This window comes from Amaranthus tricolor, chromosome 3 (assembly GCF_026212465.1).
Source record: "Amaranthus tricolor cultivar Red isolate AtriRed21 chromosome 3, ASM2621246v1, whole genome shotgun sequence".
Taxonomy (NCBI): domain Eukaryota; kingdom Viridiplantae; phylum Streptophyta; class Magnoliopsida; order Caryophyllales; family Amaranthaceae; genus Amaranthus; species Amaranthus tricolor.
In genome coordinates, this window is record NC_080049.1 from 4,883,316 (window position 1) to 4,899,831 (window position 16,516).

The window sequence follows — 16,516 nt, forward strand, 5'->3', positions numbered from 1 at the left end:
CTAGGTAAACCCAAAGAAGACTCACCTTCTCATAACGGTAATCAACAAAGGCCTTTCATGTTCTATCGATAAACAAGCATTCTCGAAAACTACCAATACATCTCGTAATCAACAAAATGTTCCTATGAAGATACCCTCATGCTAATCCCTTTGTAAGTTCTTTTTGTCTTTTTATTTTTTATTCCTTGAAATTTATGAATAAAAGAAATTACTAGTCGGTAGATGGCTTCTTAAACAAAAAACTATGAGTGATTTCTTGAGAGCTTTAGCATTGTGCATGTTAGATTAATTAGAGTCTATTTTACTTAGACACGGCCACACATGAGTATGGTGTTGTTACTTGGTATAAATACGTTTCTAATAATTAGAGATTATGAGGTTCAATGTATGTTTCATAGAAATTCTTTCCACAATTCACAAGATGATGGGGTATGGGGACATCACATTAATGAAACAAATTCATGATTGTAAAATACTTCACATTATTGATCATATATAAAGGTAACTGAAGTCTCACTTAAACTTGAAGCACCAAGTGAAATAAGGATTTGATATCTTTGTTGGAGCTTCAAGTATGTGATATGCCATGTGTTTGCTTAGAAATTAAGGAAAATTAAAACGTCAAAGTAAGTAACATAGAATAGTCAACACCATAGTGCAAAAAAAAGGGCCACATCAATTCGTATCAGTCAAGTGTTAAAGAGTTTCAAATCTACAAAAATCGTAAAGGTGTAAAGAAATTAGGTTTTAGATTGGTTCAAGGGATATCTCATGAGTGATCTCGACCAGTATTTGGTAGTGGCGCATCATCCCCATTGCCGCATCACCGTGACCGTTATTCTAATCAAAACTGAAACCTCATTGTTTTTCTATGACAATCACTATTAAATTCATGTTTCTCTCTCTTGGTGAGTTCAAAATTGGGGAAGGGTGTCAGTCATGTCACATGGAATTTTAGGAAGATGTTTGACAGGGATATCAACCTTTTTGTGCCCATTGTACAGCTTCTTGCTTGGTTATCTATTTGCACTGCAATACTTTTGTGTTTGCATTTATGTTGGCGGTCCTTGGGGATTCATATTTTCAGAGGCGACTGTATGACAAGGAGTTTGAGTTGCTTTCTTTTGTAGTCGAAATTCCGACTACTATTTATTGTTCGCATAGTGCAAAAACACTCTTTGAGTCATAGTCGTGGTAAGGGCTTCAAAACGGTTTTTACAGTCAATGTGGACGGTTTTATATTGTCTTAGTATATATTATGTTCATTGTAAGCTCATTTCTACATACAGTGATGTGGGCAATATTTTGCACTATAAATATCACGGGACTTCTTTTGGTGCGTGTGGGATTCTTTGGATTCTATTTTTTGTAGGGCTTGTCTTATCTGCTGATTACTATCCTCAATAATCCCTCTTTTCCGAAAGCAAACTTATTTCAAAAGGCTAGGGTTCCTTTAGCATGAGATCTTGATACACTCCAAAGAGAAGTCCGGAATTGATTGTTTACCTAATTTCTGTATGCTTTGCAGCATTTACAGTGAGTTATGTCCGCGTGTCATTCTTTCGCTGTAAGGTAGCTTGGTATCTTTGGAGATGGTTTGTTATGAGGGAGGAATCTTGGTTTGTCTTCTTAATAATATGGGTTGACTGCTCTTTCATTTGAGAGTCTAGTAGAGTTAAGATTAAGAAGTGGCACAACACTGTTAGGGTTATAATGTAGATTGTAGAGTCTGTGGTAAGAAAGGTCAAGTGCTTTTCCAGAGCTTTTCCTTTCATACAGTGAGTTGTCAGATATAGTTTGCTGGCACTGCTGGTGATTATAAGGTTTTTGTATTGGGGAGACCAGAGATCTAATGATTACGGGTGAACCTTTTCAATTTTTTTTTCTGCTTGATGGTAGCTTGTGTTTACTTTATTTGTTCTCATATTTTTGGCTGCTAAAGTTTAAAATTTTTATTGCGTGAAAATATGAATTGGTTACTCATTGATCTTTGTATATACTTCTACATTTTTTGAGCTTCTACGATGGTCGATGATGACCTTTTGGCGGACTGTTTGATGTTGCCTCTTTTATTGTTGAATACTACCATAAATTTCTTTACATCTTTTGGTGAATATGTTGAATTTTGTCTCAATTTAGGATATCTGTCAGTACCCAGACCTGGATACTTATCTGAAAGTTGTGGACGGTTATGTTGATATCATCCTCCATAATCAAATGGTGAGTCAGATTTCAGTTTTATTGGTCCTCTTTTTTGTGGTAGTTTAGAATTTAGATCTAAATATTTGCTAGAATAATCTCTTTTCCGTTGTCCGGATAAAGGATGAAAAAAAATCTTTAACGTCCTCTATATTTGATTCATGCTTCACATTTTAATATGTTCTCTCACGGGAGGATAGCTTTTAGGAATAAAGGAAGGAATTTAATATTTTTTTAGTGATTTTACTATCAGAACGAGGCACTGTGGTTTCAGTTTTATGTAATGAATAGTATTTTTTGTTGAGTACCACCTTGCTTTGTTGCGAAAGCTGCTTCCAAATTTACTTCTTTAACCTTATATTCTCTATTTTCATGCAATTTACCACCTCAATAATTTAAAAAGTGAGTGACTGTAGTTGAGTGCTGCTCAAACTGCGGAATAGAAAGGGATTTGGGAACCCATTCATGAGAAGCCCAAAAATTAATTGCATGAACTTAGTCAAACCTTGACCACTCTTTCCAAAATATCTTGCCAGATTTTACATTGGTTCTCAATTCTCAGCAATGTTCTGGCAGTCTGGCTTTTAACCATCAGTGTATCATCAGCTAAGATTTAGAATCTTCTATCCTATATAGTGGTCATCTTGAACTAACTGACCCTACAGTTGTTCCTGCTTTGCTCAATTTAATGGCAGAAAAGTGAATTGGAAGTGCTTCTTGAAGGGATTGCAGAGCGAGCAAGCAACAAATGGTTAAGTGATGCTGAGCTTGAGAGCTTGCAATCAGTTTTTATCAAGATTCTTGGTCATACAAAGTGTTTGGAAGATATTTTAGAGCTGGTATGCTTCTACTTCTCTAACATTTAAGGTTAATCCTACTTTTTTCTTGAAAAATGCTGAATGCATCTCCAAGGATGTGGCTCGCTAGTAAATGCATCTGCTATGTTATTTGGAGTGAAGTATGTTTTTAAACTTGGTTACATAGTGCTTAAATAATTTTCAATTTAAGGCATAGATACTCTGTTCTGAAGTGTACATCAAGTCTTTTACTTTTAGTGTTTAGTTACTATTCTCTAATAAGTAATCTCTATGGTAAGATTCATGTAGAGTAATCTGGTGCACAGAAATATTTATCGCATTGCTATTGGAACTAGATAAGTTTTGCTACAATGACCATTTGTAAGGTAATGTGACATGAGAAAAGTTTGTTGAGTGCTGAGCTGATATCAAATGGAGTATCCATGTGCTCATATACTCTTTCTGTATCTCTGTCATTTCGTTTTTCTTTGCTTTTAGACTTCCTATAATTCTTCATTTATCGTTAGATCCCTGCGTCTCTGGTGTCCCTCAACTCCCTTAGCCCAAGGATCCCAGTGGGAAAAGAGGGGGAGATTTATTTATTTATTTATTTATTTTTTATTTTTTTGCTTTCAGATTTCATTTCCTGGAGAAAATGCTTTTTCAGATTTTGGGTTTACTTTGCAGCTTGCAGTTTACCAAAAACCTTCTGAGCCTAACACTTTGACATATTTTTGCCTGAAACTTGAATTAGTTTTTAAGTAGTTGTGAAGTATTCAACTGGAAGTGTGTGCCACTAAATGAAGTTACGATGTTCTTGTTTTTTGTAATCACTGTCTGATTTAATTGCAGAATGCTTTGGCTGAAATCATAGATGCCATGCGCGGGACATCGAAGAATTCCATTAATATGCGTATTCTTGAAATTGCTACAAGGTACATAGTACCTTTTGCCTAATATCAATGTTTCATACTGATGCTTGTGTATTTTTGGAGGTTAATACCTTTTCATTTCACTCTGCGTTAGGAGAATGGGCTTATTTTTTCTTTTATTCTTCCATATGATTTGTTGTGTGGCTTGAAAGGTCGTACGACTAAATTGCATGCGCAGAGCACTTAGGTCTAGAATAAAATAACAAAGTAATCTGAATTGTTAGTTAGGTACTCTTTTGAAAAACTGTGTGATGTAAGGCAATGCATCCTTTTATTTACACTAATCTGGTCGCACATTTTTTTTTAATAAGCGGGCTCTTTGATTAGTTCTCAGAATGGGGAGAGGGGATCAATTTTTCTCCCTAGAAACACTTTTGCTCGTTGAAAGCTGCACGACATCTACCATATAGTTCAAAAGCATTTAAATACATTTTAATTATTAAAATCAAATCTTATGTATGAAGTCTGTTATGGAACAGAATTATTATTCTATTGCTTATGGAAGCTACCTAATTAAGGAAATCTAACAATCTCATATAGCCTTCTAAATTCTGTGACGAGAAACTTTTCATCATATTGATGATATAACTGACACCCATTGCAAAATCATAAAGTTGGGAATCAAAAAAAATATTTCAACTATGAGAAACTTTGTTACCCTCCAACAGATAGAGCCAAACGCCTCTCATAGGAGAGACAATTATTGTTTTCGTATTAACTAGTACTTCCTCCTATTTGTTTTTTGGCACTAATCACCAATGACTCTTAGCTTGTATTTTATTCTCATTGTATCAGTTAAAACATAGTCAAATGATATCTTGTTTGATTTTATCTAATGTAAATTTTATTAATATGAATGTATAATATTTAAATAAGCACTGTTCGAGAAATTTAGGATTGAAAAAGCGCATGGGCAAGTGTGCAAAACTTGATTAGAATAGGATAGAGTACTTTCTGACAGAAAAAACAAGCGGTGTGTGATATATTAGCTGCAAGGGTATTATGGGTAACTATTACTAGTTTGTTATAATATTAGAGGAGGAAAAAAACTAGTATAAATAAGAATGGCTAAGTAGAGGAACATATCTTGAAATATTATTACATTTTTTGGTCGAGTTTTATGCTCATTTTGGGAGAGTTGCAAGCCTCTTGAATGCTTGTATTACTATTTTTTCTGTTTTGTAGTTGTTTTCTGTGTTCTTGGTAAAACCTTCATCAATCCAAAAGATCGACATTAATCTCCTGCCAAAGCCAACACCACCCGCGAGATTTTCTCTTCTTTCCACCCGCGACATTCACCTTGGCCAAAAACTCAAAAAATAATCGCAGTTTTACCGTGACCAGAAACTCATTTTCTCTCCCTTCATTGAAGTTGAGAAGAAAATATCCTTGAGTTAGTTCTTTAAATTCATGCCTAGAATACCCATTTTCATCAAGATCTTCCTTACACCCATTTTGAGCTTTGACTCTATTTGAATGGGTGCAAGTTCCTTTAGATTTCTCGTAATCTGTTTGTAACCTTTAATACTCCTCCTGAAGCCCTTTTCTGGCTAATTTGCAGAAGCTATATTTTAAAAGTGAAATTATGCTTCAGCTTTCGAAAACATGTTCATAATCATAATTATACAATCTCCTTAATTGATTTGTTTTGGTGTATGAAGTGAACTCCATAATTGGGATAAGGCTTTGGCATGTCCTACATTTGTAATTTTAAATAGGTTTTTAGGATTTGTGGCATCCTGATTTTTCACTACTCGATGCAATACGACAGTGTGGTTTAATTTTTGCATTGTGGTAGCGAGGGATGGGAACCATGGTGGAAATCAATTTATCGTGAAAAGGGAGATTAGAAAACTTTTAAAAAAGAAAAATAACCTATAGTAAAAAAGATAGACTTCTCACGGACTTACTGACATAGTCGACTCTAACCCCTTTTCAAAGCCAACCATGGTGAAAAACTAGTGTACCGTTGAAGAGGGAGATTAGAAAACTTTCAAAAACAAAAACAAACCTAAAGTAAAAATACAATCTTCTTACCGGATTGTTGATATTGCCGACTCTAACCCCTAGCCATTCAAGAAAAAAGAGAGTGATTGAAAATAAGAATAGGATTGGTAGAGAAGAAGAAAGAGGGTTGAGACTGATAGTGTAAAGAGAGAAGAGGTGGTGAGGTGAGAGGGGAACTGTCAAAGTAAAGATAGAAGGGGTGGTGAGGAGAGGGAGAGAGAGGTTAGAGAGAGGAACGAGATTAATTAAGATGCTCAAGGAGAATATAAATGTTTGAAACCACAAACATGTGGTATCAACTATACCGTTTCTTATTTTGAAAATTTTGCCAAAGTTGTTTTTTAAAAGCTGGATAGCTGAAGACATTTTGTTTAGACTTGTTCATATATATTTTTGAACGATCACTTACATTACATCATAACATATAAGATCAGTTAGCGTTTGAATATACATGAAAGTAAAGGTTGAAATTTATCTTGTCTTTATTTGTTCATTTTTGAAGAGTGAAATATGTCACTTGCAAACCAACTGATCAAGCTACTATGCCCTTCATTAAGGAGAAAGAGTGGGTTACGTATCACAGGAGGAAGAAAAAGAGCAATCAAGGAAATGCAACAAACTTAGGCTGACATGGCACAAGAGGAGAAACAAACTACAATTCTGTAATAACAGATTTTGAGAATAAAATTGTAATGGCAGTGCATTCTGTTTTGTATTTACTGGATCCTTCTAGGGGATGCAAGATAGAAATCTAGCACTATATATAGTAGCATTTAAGGGTAGCTGAAGTGTGCAGAAAGTGTAATCAGTATCTTGTGGTAGGAGTGACGGACACTCAAAAAATCAGCTGCTGTAACCTTTTTCTTTTTCTTTCTAATGCCATCTTCTCTTCATCCCTTCTTCTAAATAATCTTTCCCTTAAATTTGTAACCCAGATCATAGCACAAGCATGCTTTAGAGACGCAGAGTTCTTGTGCATTTATTATTTGTATTTGATAATTTTTCATGCTGAAAGTTAAAATTGTGAATCACTGTGGCACATCAGTGGCATCTGTCTGCTGGATATTATACGATGACACTTGTGCTGTATCAATGTCACTGCAATTACAAGTGTGAGGAGTAGTACCAGTCCAGTAGTATGCTCAGGTTGTATTTCTAGATGCAACTTTTTAAAAAAAACAAGCTATCTTATGGCTTAATTATATTTATTTTGCAGGAATGGCATTATCAAGAGTCCTTCTATTATACAGTTCCTTTTTGAAGTTGGTCAAAGTCTGCATAAAGGGAAAGATTCTGCAAATATGCTGAACTCTGATAATCAATCTTTGCAGCGTTTACTTTTGCGTTTCGTGCATATGGTAATAAGTTGTACATTCACCATATCAAATCAACATCTCTTGCACCCTTACCCCAATGTCTATTTTTTGTTTTATGGACCTTTCTTGCCTTCATTTGCTGTTATGACTTATGTGTATCATGTTTTTGTTACTGCTGTGCAGGTAGATTTTGGGACAGATTGGGAACGCCACCTGGCATTTCTGATTGAATGCCGCGCATCTTTTGCTAGTTTCGATGAAATGAAGGTCGGTAATCTGTATTCTCTAGCAGACATTGCCTCTGTAGAGCAAAACAATGCTATGACGAGTAGTTTAATGTTCTTCCCTTTTCTTTTAATCAAATCATTGATCAATCAATCTGCACTTTGCCAATGCAAGAAATAATGAGAGGCAGAGAGAGAGCAGGTCCATATGTTGACTAAGTTGGTACTAAGGTATCTATAGCTTTTGTTAGCTTCTCCAATTTTTCTGAATCACATCTATTCTTTAGTTGAGTAAATTTGAATTCAATGTTTTCAAAGGCATTGAAGTATAATACTGTGTATCTATTTCTACAGAATTGATGAGTAGAAGTGTTTGCATGTTCCTGCTTTGGTTATAGTTTGAGTCTCAACCCTCTCCCTCGCCCAAATAAAACGCTTCTCAGATTATCGTAACTTAAGTGGGAGCCTCACGACGGCATATTACAAATTATCGCTTGCATCAACATTATTGCCCGCATGTATAACATGACCGTATTCAAAAGTTATTGAGCTTGCCGCGACTGAACAATTGGCTGAAACAGCTGTGAAACCATCCATATTGACTGTGAAAGCCATTTCACGACCTAAACATTACTACGGCTACGCTTGAAAACATCATCGTATCTTGACCATACTATCAAGTGTTTTTTGAGTTTATTGTTAACGATATATTGGCCAAGACAACCACAATATCATCCGCGTCAACCACAAAAGCAATATCTCAGCTAATACCAGTTACCACTGTGAACGAAACGTCAATTTTTCTCTATACATGACAGGCGGTGGTGCAATGTTTTGGCTTGTTAGTATGCTACTACCTTCTTAGTTACAGAATGCATCAGCCACATTTATACTTTTATGTGCTTGTATTCTCGACTTTGAACTTTTTATTTCTATAAGTAAACATTGGTATGTTATAATTAAATGATAGTCTTATAGAGAAATGCTTTAAAAAGGTTTAAGAGACACGTGAAATTTAATTATTTTTTACGTTATTTCATATTTTGACTGATCAATTGGCATCATTTAGCAAACCATAATCATTCAAGTTGAGTATAACCTATTGTTTTGAGAAGGAAAAAAAATCTTTTATGAAAAACATCTAGATCTTGGCAGTTTCTAACGCTACTTATAGTCAGTTGTCTCGAATTAAATAGCACTTGTATCGTACAGGAATCTCTTGTTCATCATGCAAACTGCTTAGTGATGAAGACACTGAAAGATGCCAAACAGCATCTCTCTTTTGCAAGATCATGTTTAGCATTTTCTGAGGCGACAATTCCTTCTATTACGACTCCTGCAAAGCAGCTATTTCTTTATCTTGAAACTGCTGAGGTACTAGAGATGGCTAAGCTAGTTGACCTCATTCTGATAAAATAATCATATGCTTACTTGTTCTGGTATGTCAGGTTGCGCTGACCAGTAGCTTAGTTTGTCATTCAGATGGATTGATAGATTCAGCTCTAAGCTCTCTTCAAAGTCTTGTTTTTGAGGGTTAGCCTGCTGTTTTTTTAATTCATAAAGCATTTTATTCAAAGTTTATTTCTTGCATGAGATGCACATAGTTGGCTGTTAAATTATATCTGTCAACCAGAAGATCTGATTCATCAAAAGCTCATTTGAATTGTCTATTAATTTTTTTATGGTACGAAACATTTATCAGAAACAAGTTTTCAAGACATTAAGTTTTGGATATATTATGAGACCATTTCGTTATTTTATTTCAAAATGAATGTCGATTGTATGTACTCTTGCATGCCAGCCTTAAGGATCTTTGGTGAAATGAAGAGTATGAGTAGCATATATGACGACCTATCTTATTTTGTCTTCTTACTATTCTTATGGTGTTTTATCCCCTCGATAATTGTTCCAATTTTTTCACTGTTCAAGAGGGTTAACTTAATACTTCTTTATGATTAGCTTTCTGATTCTACCTTCATTTACAAAACAATGCTTGTATGAAATGTGTACATGTTAATAATGGATTTCAAGCTAGGTTTTTTTGTCATTGGTACTTTTCGTTGATGATCAAAATGACGCGAAAGTACCATTCACTTTATAAGGTTTGAATTTTCCTGACATTTGAATCCTAGTAAAAGAAACCTCACCTTCTTACACTGAAGTGACTTATGACTAATTATTTTTAGTGATTCGCTATTGTTTCTCTTCCGTGTGGTTACCATTCTTACGAAAGCGAATGATTTGTTAAATCAAACTTGTTTATACTTTAGATGAACGTACTTTTTGCTAAACACAAACTTGTTAGTGAATATGATTGTTTTGAGGTGGCGAGAACATGCACTATTACTTTGTTAGTGATGAATATTATTTATTTTGTGTATTTGGATTTTATTGATTGCTATTGCCTTTTCTTTTCTGCTTTATTATTAATTATGTGATGTGCACGTTAAAAAATTATGCTTACATCATTTGTGTGCTATTGTAGATTCACGGTTACAACTTGATGTTGACAGAATCATCTGCATAATTCAAAAACTGTCTGGCCTTTTGATCATGGTTCCAGGTACTGCATATGTTTCTAGATTTCACAGTGTTAAGTTATTTTCAAATAACTTGTGTAATAGCTTTTTTACTCATTAACAATGATTTTTGCACATATGTCCATTATGTATCTGGTAAGTTGATTGACATTCCCACGAAATTGGAGATGGGAATCATGATCTGTCTCTAGCAATGGGGGCATGGGGCACATCATTACTGTTTGCAGCCGAATTATGAATTAAAACTTCATTCATTTTTAATAACTATTAAATTAAGTATTATTACAAATATATTTGAAAATATGCTTTTAACATATTAAAAGAAGCAATATAACTCAACAAAAGCACACCAGTTAAAAATTTTTGTTTGAGTTGTAAAAAAAAGAAAACAAAGTTTAAGTAAAACTTAACATTTCAATGGTGCAAAAGAAAACACATGGATTAAGTACTAAAAGAAATATGAATTAGAGATTAGCAAATCATAAAAGTATCCAACAAATAAAAGCAAAAAGAACAAAGTAGACACAACTTTCTTTATTTTCTCCATCAAACATCACACAACTTTCTGATTCTACATCTTCTCCATTAAACATCACCACCTTCTGATTCATTCGTCATCTTCTCCATCAAACATCTTTGCTTCATCCATTAATCATTACGACCTTCTTAAATGCAGTGTACTGCTTTATTCATCAAACATCACCACATACCACGCACCATCTTTTGTACTACGACGACGAATTCTAAAAGAAGACACAAAGTAGACAAAACATAAAGAACAAAGTGAGAAAACTAACCTGAACAACAATTACGGGTTGAAGAAAGAGACTCGCTTTTCAAAGTTAAAATATTTCATTAGTACACTTTCTCTATCACATTTAATTATGAATTTTGCAAAACCTAATTTTATGAAATTTTCAGATTTTTTTGAATATGAAGTTTCAATTTGTAGTATGATGACTTGCCCAAAAGGGTTTATATAAGTTTCGTTATATGTTTTCTTTTGTTTTGTTTTTTTTTTTTTTTTTGGTTCTATAGTCAATACATACTTTACATAATTGACAATTTACTTTTTTAAAATCTTTTTCTGCATTATTTGTTATTGGAAAATCACAATAATATTGAATGTGGTATATAAACAGTACACATGAATAGTCGATATTAGAAGAAGCTACATAAGAAATAAAGAATTAAGAAATCACAAACTGTTTACAATAAGGGTGATTATCGGCCATTATCCATTACATAAAGATGAATGCAACGCTTTTTATACTATGAGATTTAATGGTACGGTGTTTCACAAACATGTTATAAATCGGTATAATGGTGCTATTAAGTTTTTGTTCCACACAGTTAACCACTCTTTGATATTAAAAGGCCTAAAATTGATATTGAATGGTTGAACATTTCATCTTCTTCAAATGTGAATTTCTTATCAACTCTCCTGTATTCAAGTCCATTCCATAGTGTAAAAATGCAATAACTGTCGCGATCGTGGTAACCGGAGTGATTGATTATCGTAACGGTTAAATATCGGTTGAATCATAAGATATCCCCTGCTATGTACGCAATTTATTTACACCTTTTACAACACGAGAAATGTCAATTTATTTGTTTTGAAAACCTTTACAACGAGGCCGATACGACTTTGTTTTTACACTATGGTCCAACCTGCACATCTATCTTTATCTCATGGTGATAGATTTATAGACCACATAGTTTTGAATTTAGATATTAAGTGTTTAAGTTGGATACCCCTTGAACTTTTTAAAGGTGGGATTGTGGTGAATAGATGGGTTTTTATCAATGAAAAGGCCTTGTAATTAAAGTTCAGGTACGGAATATGTATGATGTTATTATTTTAACTTGTGTGGTGTTGACCATAAATCCATGATGATATCTGGTCTAATTGAATTGTTTAGCAGTTGGTGGCCATGTGGTTTCCCACACATGTGATTGCAATTAGTGATCCAATCCATGTATTGGGGAGGCTTTGTAATAGGGATGTGCTTGAAGAGTCTTAATTAGTTGATGTGGTCAATTAGATGGGGGTTATAGACTTGTAGAGGAATTGAAAAAGAAAAATCTCTTTACTATAACTTTCTTTGACCACATGAGGTAGTTTCATATTTTAAGTTGGAAATGGTTAAATTGCAAGAGAAGCTACTCCCAAGTCCCAATATTTGGATAAAATTTGAAGCTCCACTCAAATTTTGTGTTGAACCAATTCTCCCAATCATATAGTCTAGTTTTATAGTGGAACTAGTTATACTGGCTTCTACACAAAGAAATCAAGAGAGAGAGAGAAAGAGAGCTTTGGGATATGTTAATCAACAACTGTTAACTCAGATGACGAATTTTAGGCAAACAACAATCAATAAAAGTACTAATATGTCGTGTTGCATAACCATGGGACTTATTTTCTACTGCCTACTAACAATGCGCACGAAACTTTAGATTTATGCACCGTAAAGTAGTGATCACACTAAAAAATCATATAATCGAATTCATCTACTTGAGTTTTTCTATCTGGATTTTATACTTGAATGTATCCTTTCGAAATTCGAAGTACCAACGTTATACCTTTATTGTTTTGAAAAAATAATTGGTTCCAAACATATTTACTGCTTCATCTTATATTGAAGTTTTTTTAATTAAATACTCCCTTAATCCCCTTTTGTTTGCCAGAATTGCTTTACTTTATTGACTGCTTTATGTGTAGGTATGGGGTAAACATTAGGAGACAAGGGCATACTTTGATGTTGTCTTGTGTCAAAGTTCATTCTTGATAGATTGTTAAATGGTCTGCTTCACTTGTAGGTAACCCTATGCATGGAGTCACCCACATCCCAAAGAAATTGCTCTCATTGGTCAATTCTCACTCATGGTAATGTTTTACTGACAATAAATAATCATGCTTTTTAGATTATGTTGCCCCCTTTTTTTAATGCAAAGTATTATCAGGCGAATAACTCCAAGGTTGAGAGTCAGAACATTGTGCACAAACATTTTATTATTGGCAGCATTATCACAGCATAATCTCCCATACTATCCTACTGGCATAAAAGAGGTACGTTATTAAGTTATTTGATAGGTTCTTTTCCGATATGCTAAAATGTCTTATGTTCTTTTACGGTTTAAATATATTTTTCTTATGTTACTGTATAAAAGTCTGTTCTTTGCTTATTCAAAATAAGTTATTTTCCAAGTTAATACCTTGCACATCTTATTTTCTTAGAATCCTCTCATAGAAACTTCACTGATAAGTGGTTGTATATGGTACTTATCATCTTATTTGCAGTATTCTCTGTAGAAGCATTCCCAATGGCTTACTGGTGTACTCCTGTTGTCTGATCTTAGTGCTGAAAAGCTCCTTAGTCCTAAAATCTTGGCTTTCTGTGTTTGTTTTTTTAGTACCCCAGTGAAAGGTCTCTATTGAATCGCATGCTGATTTTCACCTTCTAGCTTATTGCAAATTTATTTATCTTTGGTGATCCTTGTAAGTCAAGGAGAATAGCATGGTCTGTCCTAATTCCTATGAAGCTTGTCCATGTGTGCCTAAATGCTCTTAATAATACATGTTTTCTGTCTGTTATTTGACATCACGTCGGAATGAACATGTGTTGCATGACTTGCATCTCTGTAAAATTATATGAAATAGTACCATCATCTCATAGTAATGTATTGGTTTTTATTTTGTCTTTTTAAAGTAGATTGCACTTATTTTCTTTGGTAAAGTTCTAATAATCAGTGCTTGATATAACTTAAATCATGGCTACTGTGAATTCACTCAATTAGAATATGGAAAATCTTTGTGTTTCTTGCTTGCTTGTCATATATGTAATTTTGTGTATGCAGGTTCCTGGAAATAACCTCCTATATTTTGATGAACCGTCCTACCATGAAGAACTTTCATCATTTTGCAGCTACTTACTTCAGGATCTGCTTTTTGCTATTAAACAAGAATCTTCTCCAGTACGTTTCTCTGTCGTTATCATTACTTTATGATATTTGTCATCATTTGTACTGAATTGTTGAATGTTACTTTCTAGACTGCTCGTGGAAGCCTTGCACTTGAAGCCTGCAACTGCATAGCATCAGTTCTCAAGGTATTGTCCTAATTATGCCCAAAACTATTACGGCTGTCTTTTACTAGTATCAGCCAAATGCTATTTTTTTATAGTTGTATGCAAGGACCATCAGCAATGTACATAACAAGAAGGTACATTGCTGCTATGTTCACACCTGGTTCCTCTTCTTCCTTGTAGGGTTATGTGTGCCTGAGATTGAGGGCATTCAACTTCCTTTTAGGAATGAAAGAAATTTAATGGAGATCTATTACTTATGAACTTTTTCAGAGAGCCACTAATTGTCTTTTCAATGGGTACATTTAGGCAATTTTCGAGACATTGGTGGCATATCATAGAGAAGACTTCGGTTTTAGGGGGGAGATGAGGGTAATAAGTGATGGTATATTGTATAGGAAGTTCACATGAGAACTAACCTTATATGAGAACTTGAGAACTAATGCCTTTTCAAGTGAATAGTTCAACTTGTTAACTGAATAGGTGTACTTTTGTGCAAAAAACGGTTACTTATCAACTGATGTTTAAAAAAAGACTTATATATTGATGTTCAAAAGCTTTACGTACAAAATAAAAAGGAATACTTTTTAGTCGAAATGTCCAAGTGAGTCCTTTTTGAATCTTGATTTTACCTGACAAGAAAGAGTGTATTATATACAAATACACTTTATTGATTAAAAAATTAGAGATTGAAAACGAAGCTTTAATTTGATACGTCAAAACTATTGTTTGTTCAGTGGAGCTTCTTTCTCCTGAACCTAGGCTTGATTCAGGCAAAATATGATTATTGTTGCTGAATTCACTAAATAGTCTTTTCAGTAGAAACTTTTTATCAGGCGAGCCGCGAGTGAATGTTCACCTTTATAAACTTCTTATCTTATATGCTCATTTTCTGATAAAAATTCTATATATCACTTTTGCCTACCCAAATAAAATGAGAGGGGATCAGGTAGGGAAAGAGTAAGGATGACATCACTGGGAACAGAAGGAAGGAGTTGATAGAGACCAACAGCATTGGTTTGATGCTAACATAAAGCAATCAATTTCAAAGGAAGGCGAACTACTTGTTTTTCAATAAAGCAATGAAAATCATACTTGAATCTGCTAACATATTTGTTTTGTTCTTAACAAACTCAATGTCTTATACATGTTTCAATATCGAGTTGCCAAGTTCTGCTATTCTCTTCAAGTTGCCAAGTTTACTTTAGAATTTTTCAGTCAAGAGAGCAAACCCAAGCTATTAAAATGTTTGTTGATGTTCCGCAGATGGATGATAGCGTAATGTGCTTATGCAATGAATTGGTGGAGATAGCAAAATCTTGTTTGAGTACGAAGCACAATTATTTATTGTCAACATCCAACTTTCTTGCAAAACACTTACAAGTTGCAAACTGAAAAACATTCAGTAAATGATGAGTTCGATCCATTAAACAGAGGTGATTTTGAGTGAACTCCAATAGGAAGTGTCTGATTGAAGTACGAAAGAATGACACAGAATTATTACCTTTAATTGTCCTATTGGGTTCTTATATGCAGCAAAAGTTTCCTCTTGCTCTAGTTGCCTGGGCTTTATCGAATCTATCAAAGCAGATGATTATTCTGGAACGCGTTTTGAAGATCTTTGAACAGGTCCGAATACTATGTGTGATGTTGGTACTCATTTGTGGTGAGGCTTGCCATACATGTCTATCTTGTGTGTAGGCTCATTGCTGAACTGTCATGACAATGTTGAAAATATAACTTGGGACTTTGGGAGTTTCTCTCAATTGTGAAAAATGAAAATACAACCTTAGTGTAATCAAGCGGCTCCCAAGTTCCATAAGCTTCTATAAAGGTGCGATTTAAATAGTCAAATGTATGCAATCTTATCTTAATGATAGCAAACAGGTTGTTTGATTGATCTTTGATAACAGATATCATCTGCATTTTTACAAGAATTAAAAGGGCACGAAAATATGTAATTTTTATTCTTTATTATTTGAAAGATTCGAATACATTGATCTAGAGTTTATCTTCTATCACCTTTGTTGTACTATTAGATGAGTAAGAATAAATGAGAGGGCGTTGTATGTGATTCAGTAGAATAGAAGTTCTTACAAAAAGAGTTGAATTTGATTGTGTTCATTGTAAACATGGAGTGAATGAATGAAAAGATTGGCAATAGATGAAGTGGAATGTGTCTCTCTCCTCCATTATCATACTCTTATCACCGGCGCTACTACTTCAGTAGAAACTTGGAATATCCTTTCTTTTACTAATGCCAATCCATCCGAGGCCATATAAAAAAACTTCAAAACCGTTTATATATGATAGTGGAGCATCCCATCATATCACCAATGATCTTAACAACTTATCCCTTCATGCTTCATATGATGTCACCGAAAAACTTATCACATGTAATGATTCTTATCATTCC

The 16,516-nt window shown here is 34.0% G+C and overlaps 1 protein-coding gene across 2 annotated transcripts in view; it reads left to right on the forward strand.

The window, feature by feature from the left end:
• LOC130807354 (uncharacterized) overlaps nt 1-16,104 on the forward strand; it is a 33,866-nt gene extending 17,762 nt beyond the window's left edge. The window contains exons 11-24 of one of the 2 annotated variants that reach the window (XM_057672538.1): nt 2,140-2,220; nt 2,895-3,038; nt 3,849-3,931; nt 7,152-7,293; nt 7,435-7,518; nt 8,688-8,849; nt 8,924-9,008; nt 9,961-10,038; nt 12,836-12,902; nt 12,980-13,085; nt 13,874-13,990; nt 14,068-14,124; nt 15,367-15,536; nt 15,637-16,104. In XM_057672538.1, the coding sequence (XP_057528521.1) occupies nt 2,140-2,220; nt 2,895-3,038; nt 3,849-3,931; nt 7,152-7,293; nt 7,435-7,518; nt 8,688-8,849; nt 8,924-9,008; nt 9,961-10,038; nt 12,836-12,902; nt 12,980-13,085; nt 13,874-13,990; nt 14,068-14,124; nt 15,367-15,495 (1,335 nt within the window). In that variant the 3' untranslated portion in view covers nt 15,496-15,536; nt 15,637-16,104. Of the gene's footprint in view, nt 1-2,139; nt 2,221-2,894; nt 3,039-3,848; nt 3,932-7,151; nt 7,294-7,434; nt 7,519-8,687; nt 8,850-8,923; nt 9,009-9,960; nt 10,039-12,835; nt 12,903-12,979; nt 13,086-13,873; nt 13,991-14,067; nt 14,125-15,366 lie in introns of both variants that reach the window. The other variant, XM_057672539.1, reaches the window with a different exon arrangement.
• The last annotated feature ends 412 nt before the right edge of the window (nt 16,105-16,516 follow it).